Source organism: Talaromyces stipitatus, genomic scaffold (assembly GCF_000003125.1).
Source record: "Talaromyces stipitatus ATCC 10500 scf_1105507295527 genomic scaffold, whole genome shotgun sequence".
Classification (NCBI taxonomy): domain Eukaryota; kingdom Fungi; phylum Ascomycota; class Eurotiomycetes; order Eurotiales; family Trichocomaceae; genus Talaromyces; species Talaromyces stipitatus.
Window position 1 is genome coordinate 27456 of NW_002990114.1, and position 14651 is coordinate 42106.

At 45.0% G+C, this 14651-nt stretch overlaps 4 protein-coding genes across 4 annotated transcripts, besides 2 other annotated features; 2 read left to right on the forward strand and 2 right to left on the reverse strand.

The window, feature by feature from the left end:
- Positions 1-114: 114 nt before the first annotated feature.
- On the reverse strand, positions 115-1155 carry TSTA_080770 (uncharacterized protein; the record flags this gene model as incomplete). The annotated part of the gene is made up of 2 exons (XM_002477762.1): positions 115-689; positions 1086-1155. 2 exons carry the CDS (start codon positions 1153-1155, stop codon positions 115-117), a joined length of 645 nt encoding a protein of 214 aa, XP_002477807.1.
- Positions 1156-6647: 5492 nt separating this feature from the next.
- Positions 6648-7387, forward strand: TSTA_080780 (uncharacterized protein; the record flags this gene model as incomplete). Its single annotated transcript, XM_002477763.1, has 2 exons — positions 6648-6674; positions 6746-7387. 2 exons carry the CDS (start codon positions 6648-6650, stop codon positions 7385-7387), a joined length of 669 nt encoding a protein of 222 aa, XP_002477808.1.
- A 486-nt stretch (positions 7388-7873) lies between these two features.
- Positions 7874-7896: a sequence feature (AT_rich).
- Positions 7897-8341: 445 nt separating this feature from the next.
- On the reverse strand, positions 8342-9203 carry TSTA_080790 (short-chain dehydrogenases/reductase, putative; the record flags this gene model as incomplete). Its single annotated transcript, XM_002477764.1, has 2 exons — positions 8342-8535; positions 8594-9203. 2 exons carry the CDS (start codon positions 9201-9203, stop codon positions 8342-8344), a joined length of 804 nt encoding a protein of 267 aa, XP_002477809.1.
- A 245-nt stretch (positions 9204-9448) lies between these two features.
- Positions 9449-11397, forward strand: TSTA_080800 (uncharacterized protein; the record flags this gene model as incomplete). The annotated part of the gene is made up of 4 exons (XM_002477765.1): positions 9449-9621; positions 9672-10358; positions 10408-10688; positions 10739-11397. The coding sequence occupies 4 exons, from the start codon at positions 9449-9451 to the stop codon at positions 11395-11397; spliced, it is 1800 nt and encodes a 599-aa protein (XP_002477810.1).
- A 1416-nt stretch (positions 11398-12813) lies between these two features.
- Positions 12814-12899: a sequence feature (G-rich).
- Positions 12900-14651: the final 1752 nt, after the last annotated feature.

Below are 14651 nucleotides of genomic sequence, written 5' to 3' on the forward strand. Positions count from 1 at the left end.
CGTCAGAGCAGACGGTGGTGAATCTAAAGTTAGGCGTAGATATGCCCTAAAAACTAGGATGGTAGGCACAATTCTATCTGGTCCTGCCGTATCATTGATGGCTTTCACAGCTATTTATAGAACTACATCCTTGCTCACAGTGCTTCCTATCTCTGCTAAAATAATGTTAAATGCATAGCGTAGCGGTGCGTGATATTGTTTAACCTTTCTAATCCTAGAGTGTGCTTTAACTAGCATTTGATGGCATTGAATTCCCATCATCATTGCCTCCACTTTGAATTTATTAGCGGCAAAGTTGGTTCCAGCATCGTGCAAGATGACGTCTGGTGGACCAAGATAGGTGTCAATCCATGTTATATGGATTGCTTCCCAAGTGTCTTTAGTGGACAGAGATTTCAAGAATTTGGCGGCTTGGAAGGACGTTGCCGAGTCGACAACGTGAAGGACCGGTTCGCTATCCAGATACATGACATCAACAACGATCTCAAAGTTGAATTCTTGATTGTTGGTCAACATAAATTTGAATCGTCGAGGGGCCTGCCGATTCATTTGGCAGTGGTGACAATACCTCTCGATCTCAGCAAGAGATTTGTGGTCAACGTCGTCATGACTGGCTTGCTCTAAGAGTTTGTGCAATCGGTTAACGCTTGGGTGATCAAATTGTCGATGAAGGCGTCTCACTTCCACTTCTATTAAGAATGTTACTGGTGTATAATTATTTTCTAGGAAGAACCAAGGGTGTCCTTATTTCCAGACAATTGGCACTCTCAAGTCTCCCTTAACCAAGCAGTTAGTGGTGTTATCAAGATAAGCTTCGTGGCGATCTATATCAGCAATGCAAAGTAAGAATGGGGTTGGTGTATTCATAACATGGAAATCAACATCGCCAATTGGGGTCTTTATGGTAATAGCTCCCTCAGAGTCAACGCTATCCCCTTGACCAAATCGAATTGAGTGCTCTCCTGCACGAGATTTGTCGACCATGATCCCTGGATAGATCTTTTGTAAAGTGGTGAGTTGACGTCTTCTAACTGTCGATACTCTCGCTGCTCCTGTGTCAGGTAAGATTCTATGGAAAATCTCACTATTATGTCGGTCTATCATGAATTGAGAAGCAATGGTAGGGGGGTTATCTTGCTCAGTCTCCTCGCCCATTATCTAGTGTAAGAACGCCTGATCTTGTAGTTGTCCAACCATAAAGTACACTGTTGCTTCATCCTCGTTATTATCTTCAGCTTCTTCCTCGTCCTCGCTGTCTGACGTGATATTATAACTGGCTTCGAAGTCCATTAGAAACGCGCGATATGTCTTGTCCGAGGCATTGGCTTTGCCCTCAGCATAGTGATACCTGTCAAATCGCTCCCTCGCCTTACTTTGTTCCTTCTCTGAGTGGTTGTAAGATCGACAATCTGGTTTATTACATATCTAACATTGGCCGTCACGTTGTTGTCGAGAGCCATTATCTTGATGGTTTTAGCGTCGCCATGATCTCTAAGGTGACGGGCAATTCCCTCGACTGGTCTTTCCAACATACTTCCTGTCGGTGAAGTGCGTTAATGGCATGTTATTAGATTCAGCAAGATATTGACCAGCTGCTTCCTTCTTTTGCATAATAGCAGCCCTTACACGAAGTTGTGATACTAGTGTTTTAAACTTCGTCATTGGTTCACTGAGGACCTCGCTTATTTCTGGCGATTCTTGACATGCCCTTATGATGGCTGATACAAGATGTTTAGGGGACATATAATGCAGTCCCAACGCACGTTAGCATAGATGTAGTTTTTCTACTAAGATTTCTACTGCTTCTGGCAGTGTCTTCCCTGTGTTCTCACGACGCACGTCGACCAGGGTGATCAACGTCCAATCCTGGTAGTAGAGAGCGTGATTTGACTCTGTGTTAAAGTAGCTCTTTATTGCCCAATACATCTGTGCAAATGATGCATTAGAATTGACGTAGTGCATGTAATAAGTTTCTGCTCTGCCAGAAAGCATCTCGGGAAAGATGGCCCAGCATTAACTCAACTGGATTTCTGTTAACCAGCATAGTTGTAAGAAGATTCGAACTTTATCATCTAGGATATCGTAAAGCTCTCCTGAATAATTCTTTATCTTATCCCATGCTTTGGTGAACTTCATAGCCAACTGAGAATCAACAGGTTGACATCCATATTCGTTGGGTGGCACCTTAGTGTACGGATCTAATGATCTTGCTTAGAGTGGCACTGAAGAGGTAGGTATCGCGGATATCTTGACTTGGCTGTGACTTGGTGTCATGACTGGTATTGCATTTGCACCTATTTTAGGTGTAAATCTTGAGATGTCTTGTACTGATCTTAATGGCGATTGAACATGGTCTTGAATTACCTAATTTGGCACCTTAGAAGGTGTTTCTTTATAAATACCCTCGTCTTCTTCTTCAATAGATGGCACCATGTGGGTATCATTGACAATCCTTGACTCCTTGATATAGGTGGTTGCTGTCTGTTCATGATGTTGTGAGGCTATCTTTGACTGAGGGTGGAAAGTCCTCTTTTATAGAGCCTTCTCAGGCCATTCAAGAGGGTCTTCCATCTCCAATAATTCTATCAACGCCATTGGGATGGTCTTCCTATTCGTGTGGTCAACGTACACGCCACGCCATAAAAGGAAGTCCTTCAACTTGGTTCTTGTTGTCTTATCTAGACAGTTGAAGTCCTCAATCTTCTAATCCTCAAAGAAGTTATGGAACCATTGGAACATCTCAAAGTCGACCTGGAGGCCACTTGCAGCCTCATACATGACCTGAATTGTATACGTGGATAACTTCTTCTCATCGTCACCGGGCACAGCGTCGTAGAGCCAATTCGCCATGTTGACTCAATCTTTACCAGCTTAATTATTAAATCCAATCTCTGTTATGAATTTGTCGTCTAGCAGCTCTATAGCGGGGCTAGTCTGATAACTGTTAAGTGACTGATTCTCATCTAGATTTTCTTGGTCTTGATGATTTGGATGAGACATTGGTGCTTGTTGATTTCAAAGAACTGACCAACAGGGTGTCTCTTCTTGTTAGTTTGGTGTTGTTAACTTTCGAATGCGTCAACAGCGTGGTCTCGCGATAGGGCGGTATTATGGAATGTCGGCGTTTTGACGAACTGTCCCAAATACAGTCTCTCTGGGTCTCGCTCTGAGAGGAGAGAGGCTTTTAGCACAGACTTAGTTTGTCACAGGTAACGCTGCAAAGTCCATCTCTTCCATGTGGATTCAGTTCCTCGCGATGAGACAACACAAATCCTGGAGTCAGGCCTTACTACCTATAACCACAGGTGGCTACAGCGCAGGGGTCTGATACCTTGCCAATCTGTCTTAGTTCTGCAACCAAGACTGATCAGTGTGGGTGCATCTGCACTAGTACTAGTACGATAGGCTTCCTAACATGGAATATGGGTTCAATTGGGTAGTCTTAAGTTGTCTGTCTTTTCTATCTTTGACCCCGACGCGTAAGGGATTCCTGGTGTAGCCTTCATCACGTGATTGAAATCACGTGATGTCAGTTATCCAGATCTCGACTGCATCCTCGCATCCAACAGTTATTACATATCTTTAAAAGGGCAGGAGCTTTAGATCTCTAGATATCAAAACCAGATTTGCAGCTACAATCGCTATTAATTCCCTACTGCAAGGAACTACTACAACAGTCCCCAAACCTAAGACTCATGTACATATAGACCCAGATACTCCTACGCCGTAACCTAGAACCTATACAGGATAAATAACAAGATCAAGATCCACCCTAGACCCGGCGCTCAACGCGAACGCAGACCTAGGGACACCATACCAGGTAACCAGATCCAGAACCCCTTTTACACCAGCACCCACATCATATACGACTGGAGGACCTATAACACAATAACAAGGCATCCCAGAACCACAGGAACAAGAAATATATACTGCATTGACTGTACAGCAACCATCGCAATATATGATTACTCAGGCAATTGCGAATGTTGGCAAGTACTATGCTAATACACCCAAACTATGGTATAAAGGCCTCAAAGATTCATTCTAGAGAAAGGCAAGAATTTTCTATAGTTACTGCCATCAAAGTGGACTACCTGCTACCCCCAAGTCATATAGAGAAGCAATGCTGCACATACTCAAGGACCTAGTATTAGCGTACTACTGGGATAATATTGACACGTGGATCACACAAAGCAAGGACCCAGCGCTTAAGATTGAAGCTTGTTTTAAGACACCCAAACACAAGCGAACTGCCTAAAGCGAATGGTCTGCTATATCACTTAATAATATAATTCGCAGCAATCCAGGGAAATCAATATTGGAATGCCTTAATCTTATAATTATAGAGCTACAGGATCTATTTTACTGCCTACCAGACGAGCTTTAAAACTAGACGTACTAGCATATAAAGCTAATTAAAGCGATAAGTACGCACCTAGGGTGCGATTGGGCCACGTCAAAACCCACACCTATGGTGCCAGGCCTGATCCAAGATCTCCAGTCAAGTATAAGGCAGTATAAATAATAACAATAAAATAGCGCCCATGGTATCAACTTTATAGACTAACACTACAATATGCATTAACTGTCACGTTCACCGCATTAAGATTGTTTACCATATAGATGAAGACACTCCCAAGGACGCAGCTACTCATGTCACCCTAGCTGCTCACCACACTGCTAGAATGAAGCTTCAAAAACATGCTTTATATGTAAGAAGCCTAATTGCTGGTCAACTAATCATACGGACGAGGAACAAGCCACAGCGAGAGCCCAATATAACACCGCTTTTGACAAGTTTATATTGGAGCACGAAGGCACACCAAAGGACTATAATATCCAGCTTGAGGCGTACCTTGCAGAGGTTGACATACCAGTCCAGTACAACCTTCTAGATTATACAAGTGATGGCCAAAAGACAGCCACAGGATACACCCTGGATGCAGAACCAACGCATATATATGGAAGCGGGATTACTAATTTACTATATCCCTAGCGCGTACGCAGCAACCTTCTATATAGCCACTACGGCACCCCCGCTACCCCCTCCTTTCGTTTAGTCAGTCATTATAATATCAGATATTTGTGCTTATAAGCAGGCTCACCACCTAGGGCAGTTGGACCGCCCTTGCTCCCTACTCTATGCTTAGTGATACGGAGTATAGCTAAACCAACATTTATAGATATACAATGTGTACCAGATCTCCCTTCTCTGAATAGCTCCAGTAGTCAAGGTGCAGTCCGAGGGAGCTGAAACCATCCTCGAACATATAAGCCTTCACCTGGTGTAGCTGAAACTCAACTTGAGACGTATTGGGCGCATTTCTTGGAATAGTTAGACCCTAAAGCCTGCTGGTTGTTACAAGTACTAGTGCAGATGCACCCACATAAAGTAAGTGATTAATCAAGGCACAAGATGGATATACTAATATCATATTCCAGATGACTTCTGTTAGATAATTCGGATATCCGGAGGCAGTAAAAGGAAGTGAACAATCAGAAGCCCTATCTTATAGCCCCCAAAATTTACCCCTCTTGATGACTCACAAATTACCCCGCCAAAAAGTGTCTATAAAGGACCCGGCTTTGAAACCTGATGGATAGAGAGAGACAGAACTCAATATACACACAATCTTGCCAGTCACTTCTTTTCTTTGATCCTAGTAAAACACTTTCAGGATTGGCCTGGAATAAACCGACTAATCCGACAACTATGTCGATCCGACGTGCACGGCTCCGAGACTATTGATATGATACATCACAAAGGCAGATCATAAGACTAGGGGCAGTTCGCAAGGCCGTCACAATGGGAATAATATGCCGAGTTACTGTTGAGAGCATCCTCTTACCTCGGTGTCTAGGACTGACACAGAGTCCATATCTGGTGTTTGGGCTTTGCAGAAGTAAAGATATCGCATGGTACCTCCCTATATAATTATACATAAGTTATAAGCCGTACTGGGGAAGTAAATTGATGAGTGGAGGACTACTCATTATATCTGTTGGTATCACAGGGGTGTGCACACAGGTAAAGTGTAGGTTCGAGGATGTTGTATTCAGTTGTTTTTTTTTCAAGTCTCCAAAGGAGCTCAGCTACCTAGGTGTAGGTAAACAAAGCCGAGCTAACCAAGCTAGGCTAACTACAGCTGCCGCCTCTAACTCGCTTCCTTTTATCCCCATTTTATCTCCTCCCATATTGAATACTTTGGGAATATGCTATTCCTACTGTTGGATTAGCTAAGCTGATTCAACCAATCAGATAGAGGAGATTTGTCAGCCAATAATAGCGAGCCACACGCTGATCCACCGAATAGGGGGTAAAAGATATCTTCCACCTTGACTGTACTGAGACACAAGAACAAGAACAACAAGGATCAAGGATTCACACATCTTGTGCATACATAATTTGATACGTTGAGATAAACCGCTAGAGATTGTTACATACAATCTAACACCTACAATATCCGATTGGAATTGGCCCATGTGGTGAGTAGTCTTTCTCTGGACATTCCTCATAATGGACACGTAAAGTGGACTTGTCGTGGCTGGGACAATGTCACCATACTTAAATACCCAGCCAGACGTCCTTTTCAACTATCCATCTTTACTATCGATCTCCTCCACCATAATCCCTCTAAGGCAGAGAAATGGACAAGTCTGTCAATCCATATCAGGTGAGCGATAGAAATAGAGAGACTTGATGGCCTTCTATTACAGTCTATAAACTGACCGCATGTTTTCACAGTGGGGTTTCGCAATCTACCGGACTGTGTATACCCCTCAGTCGGATGAGCTATGGTCCTCTGTGCTCGAGAAACTGGAATCATACATGGAGCTCAGCTGTAAAGACCCAGGTTATCGAGACGAACTATCGAATATTGTGGTCTGGGATCGGGAAAAATTCAACAATGCGTCCATCGATGAGATTCGGAAAGATTTCAGACGAGAAATGCTCATTCCAGAAATGGGCGATGATGAAATCAAATCCGACGACGACGCCGCCACGGAGGATCGGAAACAAGACCTGTATTGCCAAAAGCAAGCTGAGCTAGCAGAGGAACTAGGCGATGAGGCTCTTTGGGGTGAGGTCAATGGTTCGTACTGTCTTTTGATTGATGATGAGGTCTTTCAATCCATCCTGAACGCTCCGGAGCCTGCGAAAGGGATGAAAATGAAATGGGGAACATATGAATACATTGGATTTGTGAAAGTTGTCACGGTTTATGAAAGGTCCTTTAGAAATGAGCATTGGCCAGGATGGGGCAAGATTGATTTTAGGCTGCTCTGGTGGCTGCGCGGCGAAGATGAAATTGAAAGAGAGGCTCCAGTTCCTCTTCCTGAACGCGAGGGTGTCTACGAACTGCCCGTCATTACCGGTGACCTTTGATAGGCATCGCAATGGACTGGACTGGCTGTCGCTGTTTATTGTGAAGGTACCCAGGGCCCCAGTCACCGATATCATTTATCGCCTCATCGTTTAAGTAAGTACGATGACGAAATCTTGTCAATTGTCGACTAGCCGCACTTAGTGGTCAGTACTGAGCACTGAGCAGGCCCTTGTAAGCACTACGGAGGTTGCGGAGACTGCGGATTAGGGCCTTTAGGTAGTCAAAGAGGTCGAAAAGCTTCCATGGTCACGTATTGCGGCACATTTTCGTGGGAGAACGAAAAGCGCTCTCCAAGTACGATACTGTACGGCTTTAAAGGGTAAGCGGCATAAGCGTCAGGCTAAAGGTCGCAGGAAACCGAGAACTAGCCAACCAAGGGTTGCTGCAGAAAAATCTCAACAAGATATTGAGAATTCAACTCCCAGTCGCCAATATACCCTACGGCATTCACGACAATCTCCGGATCGTTATGTTCCCGAGTGAAGTTTTTATATATATATATATATATGAATCTAGGGATATCTACTAATCTACTATGGTAGAATGAATTTTACATATCAATAAAAATCTGTAGTATCAATATCCACTCAAGTTAGGGCTTAGGGCTATGTAAGTTGACAGCCCCGATCCAACTCGTCAGTCACAACCTGTAACAGCACAACAGGGTCGCTGTGACAAATCACATCAACTAAGTAAACAGGTCAAATTTCCTGTCAGCAGTCCACCAACTTGATCTATCTCAAGCCGGCTCTATCTGACCTGTCATACCTGCCACCATATTGGGACTCCGACCTTGGAGTCCATGCATACTGTTACACATAAGAATGAGGTCCCCTGTAGATAGATTACTTTCTCTTCTCAAGCTTCAGTCTCTGTATGTTAGCAATAGTACCATTGTTAATGAAGATCTGAAAGTACCGAACGCTTCTGTCCAACCTCCTATTACACAACCACTAAGTCCACCTCTCCCTATCTCCATGATGGCTCAGGAGCAAGCCGCTCCTCTTCTCATCCAGACGCCCAATCACCTCGAGACACTTTCTAACACTCTCCTCAGGCAGAATCTGCCCCTTGAGTTCAGGGTCGACTACCTGAAACTGCTTCAGCATGTACTCTTCCCCTTGTACCACCTCAGCCGGTTTTTCTCCTGCGATGATATTAGCATCGACCCATTGGTGCAGTCAGATATGGAAAAGGCCACTTACCCTCCCACGTATTCACCCATCCAGGGCTCAAAGCTAACACTTTGATCCCCTTCGGCGCAAGCTCTGCTGCATACTTGGCGACCTGGATATTCATCCCGGCTTTTGCGACAGAGTACGCGACAGCATAGCTGACGCCAGTCTTATTGATGAAATCCGTATCCCCCATGGCGGTGGAGATGTGCACAATCTTCTTCTGGCTACCCTTCTCAATCAGGGGTATGAAGGCGTTTGTCGCCCATAGACCGCCGTAGATGGCCGTACTGAACGACGGTTCGAATATTGCCCGAACTGCCTCAGAATCAAATGGGATTTGACTCGGATTGAGAGCTGCGGTAGTCGAGTCACTGGCGTTGGAGTTGTGGATGAACACGTCTAGCTTTCCGCCTGTGATGGTAGCTGCGGTCGAGGCGGCTTCGAGAATGGACTTTGGGTCTGTAACATCGCCTTTGACGACGTGCACGTTGGGATATTTGGAGGCGAGCTGAGATATTTCGGCCGCTTTGGGGTTTCGCACTATAGCCAGGACTGTGTTGGATGTATCGACGGCGAGTTGGCGAACGAACTCGAGGCCTATGCCTTTGGAGGCTCCGGTGATGGCGTACGAAGACATTCTTTTTTCACACAGGGATGATTGTATTGATCTGTTGCTGATGCCATTTTGAATCTCTTCGATTTACCTTTTTATATAAATATTTGGCGAGCACAAATGTTGAAGTTGAATTAATAATGAAGTAGAATGGCGGATTACAAACCGTTCCGACCGGAAAATCCGCTCTTCCCGATCCGCCTTCTCAGCAAATCCACGTCAACCGGCCGCTCCGTTTCTCCCATGTCCCCTCCTCCTTATGCGACAACATGGAACCCACGGTACCTTCAGTCAAGAGAAGAGCATGCATGGCATGCACGACTGCCAAGGCGAAGTGCACGCCGCATTCAGTCAATATGTGCCAGCGGTGCGCTCGCTTGGGCAAGTCATGCACATACCTTGACATTTCGCAGACCAAGCGGAAGTACAGAACTTCACCAAGGTAATCCTCCCGAACAGATGTAGTACTTTTGGGATTAACTATGGATACAGCCGTGTGGGGTTGCTGGAGAAAAAGGTCGAACAGTTGACGTCGCAGCTGGCTGTCTTGGCCCGACAGAACGGACAGACATTGCCCGATACTTTTACTCCACTCACCAACAACGACTTGCACTTATCTCGTGATTATGAGGCGGACTCAACCGATATTGCTGCGCTGCTAGATGCTGCGAAAGATCCGTCCCATGGCATCAATCCGCCGACCAGCTCTGTCTTTGAGGGCCAGCCGTCTATCGTTGATCGAGGACTTATGAGTGAAGCCGAAGCTGAACGCTTGGTGACGACCTATCGGTTGGACTTTGTGTACAGATTTCCATTTGTATTGCTTGCATCTGGCGAGACAGCCGCTCGCCTTAGGGCCCGAGAACCTTTTCTCTTTTTGTGCGTCGTGGGCGCGGCCATGAGTACTGCACACCCTCTGCGCAAAACCGTCGCCGAGGAGATCATGAAGCACGTTACTTTGAGAGTTGTGGCACGGTCTGAGAGGAATCTCGAATTACTCCGTGGTCTGTTGGTTCACAGTGCATGGTACTCGTATCCTGCAGAAAGATATCATCCGCGACTTTTGTTGTTGATTGAGTTTTGTGTTTCTATTTTATATGATTTGAGATTGCACAGGAAACCTGGTCTAAATCCGGACGAGCAGCGAGCGTTGCTCGGTATGTATTGGCTATCAAATGGGTGAGTTCATCTACGCTGGTAGATGTGGTTTCGGCTAAATGTGTTCTAGTCTTTCTGGCTCACTTGGCCGGCCTTCTATCATGAAACATGATGCTAGAATCGATGACTGCGTTGCGACTCTAGGATCTATCGGGCATCTGTCTGATCGGTGCATCACGTCATTCATCCACCTACAGTCATTCTTGACCACAATGGATCAAGTATACGCTTCGATACATGCAAGCGGTGGAAGGGCTCTCGTCCAAGTTACGCGCGGCTCTCTGCAGCGGCAATTCGATAGCATGAGGGTATACGTAGAAAAAGATCTCTCAAACTGCCCTCCATCAACAGGTATACTTTATATCTCAAGTATTTGATTGGGTATTGACTGACCGTTGCAGATAATGCAATGCGCATCGAAATGAAATATGCGGAAATGAGGCTCGAGGAATTATCTCTCCGAGATGAACTATGGATTTCAGAGCTTACCAGCGCAGTCCGAACAACCATGCTGATGGGTATAATCCAACGAAGCAAAGAGCTCATGTACATGATCAAGAACCTACCCGAGCCGGAGATGAATCATATGACAATAACGACAAGTGCTCGTCTATGTGCCGCGATAGGCTACATGCCCAAAGCAGTATCGACCCTTCTCAATCTCATTAGTACCGGCTCCGCCGACTCTACCATGGAAGCCCAGGTGCAGGCCGTCGTTGATGTAGCAGAGTATCCTAATCTTGTCACGGAGCTAGCCAACGCGCTGGAGACGAAATTTGAGGGAATGTCTGCTGCAGACAAAGAGGCGGATATTGTGGGGAGTATTTGCTCTAAGATGAGGCTGCTGGCACGCTGTTATCCATATCAGATTAGGGTAATTGTTGGAAATGCGCCGCCGTCTCAAGACGCAAGGCCGGATACGGCCATGATGGCAGTTGATGCTAATGAGGTTACTATGACACAAGTCTGGCCGTCTATCTATGGAGATCTGGACGATATGTTCCCTATTAATGACATCCAGTGGGATTCTCTATTGAGCGATTTTACTGGGTTTAGCTAGCATGCTAATATGTTCTTCGCGATAATGTTCAAGACAGTCTAAACGGTATTGCATGATCTCATAGGTACACGTCGTGTGGGGACAAGACTGAAGGGAAGATTCTTTCGAGTAAACCCTATAGCCTAACGGATTTCTCTGTAGGCGGGGCCGGGGAACGGAGTTTCCGGTCGAAAGTCGTGCAATGCTGAATTGTTATGAGCTGACCTCATGAGCATGTTCGGGCGAAGCCCTCACGGATATTGCTTGTCATATTGCCTGCCGTATTGGCTGCCGTATTGCCTGTTGTTATGAGCTGATCCGGCAAACCCAGATTCCCAGAGAGAAGCCCTCGGAAGCTCCTGATTCCCCTTGATCATATAAGACTGTATGCGTGTGAAGAACTTGTTGTTCTCCTTCTCTTTCCTTTCCTCATGTTTGTGACAACGGCCAAGCTCAATGTATTGATCTAGCTAAGGAGACATACACGAGGTGCTCATACACGAAAATAATAAGCATGGGAAAGAAGGGGAAAAGAAGAAGCAGAAATCCACCTCGCTAGAGGCCCTTTATATACCCCTTTGTGCGCACCTGTAACAGCACAACAGGGTCGCTGTGACAAATCACCTCAACTAAGTAGACAGGTCAAATTTCCTGTCAGCAGTCCACCGACTTGATCTATCTCAAGCCGGCTCTATCTGACCTGTCATACCTGCCACCATACTCGGACTCCGACCTTGGAATCCATGCATACTGTCACACATAAGAATGAGGTTCCCCAACCACCTATTACAGTACCCTCTTCCCAACCCGGCACTGCTGAGATTATTCCCAGAGCAGTACCGCCTAGGGTCCCAGCCCTAGGCCGGTAAGCTCCGTCGAACGTCCTGTCAGGTGCCGTATCAACCCTTTGCCGTACGTCAAGCTGTCACATGTTATGTTTTCTATTCGATTATGCCCTTATAGTGAGCATTAGGCGGGACTAGCCCGTAACATGAATCCACCAACTCTCGTACTGCTTAGACAACTACGTATACCTACATTCAATTATTTATAAACTCTATATAAAATCCATTAAGAGCTCTGTTCAATTTGGTAGTTACTGAAGTAGGCAGATATGACTTCTTTCTGAGCCTTAAGGGTTGGGAGGGCTTCTGGAGATGTAGGAACAAGGGTGAAACCAGTTTTTATAGCTTGCACTTCTTTCAGGGTGTTGCTACTAGTACCCAGCTGGGATTAGAGACTAGAGAAAATAGTGTAAGAGTCCATCTTTTTTGCAGTGTGGTTAACTGGGAGGCGCACGAAGAGGCAGTAATTGGGGAGAGATTATTTGGCATTAGGTGTGAGCTTTTTATTTGGTGATTTTGTTTGATATGCACTAGTACCTGGCTTTGCGGGGCTAGCCTTGGTGGCTGTTGCGTATGAGGACTGAGCAAGACCAGAGGGGGGACATGAGGGAGGGGGTGAAGAGGGAAAAGGGACAGGGGTAGGATTAAGGGCTAGAGACGGGGTAGAGGGAGAGAGAGTAGGGGTGATGCCACTGATATAGACATTGAAGTGGCATTGGGCTACGACAGCTAAGTCATTGCTGAGTGCAGCGAGGGCTTTCTGCTGGTGTGGGTTGAGGCCAGTATGCTGGTTGCAGTGTTTATCGAAAAGATGGCTATTGGGCTGAAGATTTTCTAGCCCTCAGCTGCTCTGTTAGTAGCTGTGGTGGTTGGTTCTTATAGAGCTGTTTGTAAAAGCCTGTTATCAGGCTCAGAGCGATTCCGTGCCATTGCTTTGCGGGACGCGTTTTAGCGCGTCCGAGGCGCGCAGCCTGCGACACGAAGCAGAAGAAAAAGAGAAAACAGGTAGCAATAGAGCGTCTGGAGGCGCTGTTATAATATTTACTGGTCTTGCCGGCCCAATCGAAAGGCGTGTGTGTGTAAAAGTATTGTATTGTGTGTGTCTAATAGAATGAAAGTAACTGGCATACATAGTTGTCAGATAATCCGGCTTTCAAACGAGGCAGAAAGATCGACTGTTCAATCTTACAGGTCTAAAAGGCACCTTTAGGCATATATCTGGGCACCTAGATTTCCGCCCAATATTTACCCCTCCTGACAGCTCACAAATCACCCTGCCAAAGGTGTCTATAAAGGACCCGGCTTTAAAGACTTGAAAGACAGACACAGAACTCAATACATACAATCTTGCTAGTCACTTCTTTTCTTTGATCCTAGTAAAACACTCTTCAGAATTGGCCTGGAATAAACCGACCAATCCAACACAAGTTTAGGAGGTGGATAAATGTAGAAATTACGGATTAGATGTGTATTTGACTGTACGTACACCTGCATAACATCTCATATGAATAGAATTGTGCTAGCTATACAGGCTGCAAGGCAAAGAAGTAGTTGTTGGCTGCAACATTGTATTGTTAGTGATTATATTAACACAATATCTTTTTCTTCATCATTATATACTTGTACAACAAGTTATGATTTTTCAAAGGTTTTATTAGTTCCTGGATTCTTAATTTTATTGACAAATCGCAAGTTGAAGATATAGGTTCCTTTTGGCACGTCTTCCATCCTGGCAGCTTCGAATACACCATTTTCTAATAGACCGTTGATCTCCTTTTCCCTCGACTGGTCAAATTGGGCAAATATCGAGTGTAAAATGTTATCTCAATACCGAACCAGTAATTGTCGATTTCGCTGAGGGCGTTGTACAGGCTCCGGTTGGGATATAGATGTGCCTAACTGTATTCCTTCAATATGAGGCGAAGTTTCTGGTGATATCAAATTTATAGTTATAGACAGTTCAGGCCTTTTATTATCATGCATAGAATCATCTCTCTGATCAACTTCCTCTTGTAGCTCTTTGTAAAATGGTTTAACCTAGGTTGTTCGGCATTACTTTAGTTTATCTAGAAATTAAATTGTGCATGTCTCTCTATCAATACTTATTAATTTATATAAGCCAGTCCATTCTCCTGCATAGCCTGTTTTTCCTTCACGCCATACAATTATATTTAAATTTATCAGTAAGAGTTGCACAGCTATTGATGAGGGACTATTACAGGTATTGAGTGCATCTCTTAGTTATCATTCAGCATGGAATTTATATACCTCTGCCATCGCTTTCCTTAGTGTAGCAGCGCGTTAAGTAATTAAGGGTGCAGGGAGATCATATTCAGTCATTCGTGGATAAACACCAAAAACAAGAAGGGTAGGAACTAATCCATCTGGGCTGGCTATATCATTGATGGCTTTAATAACTATTTATAATGC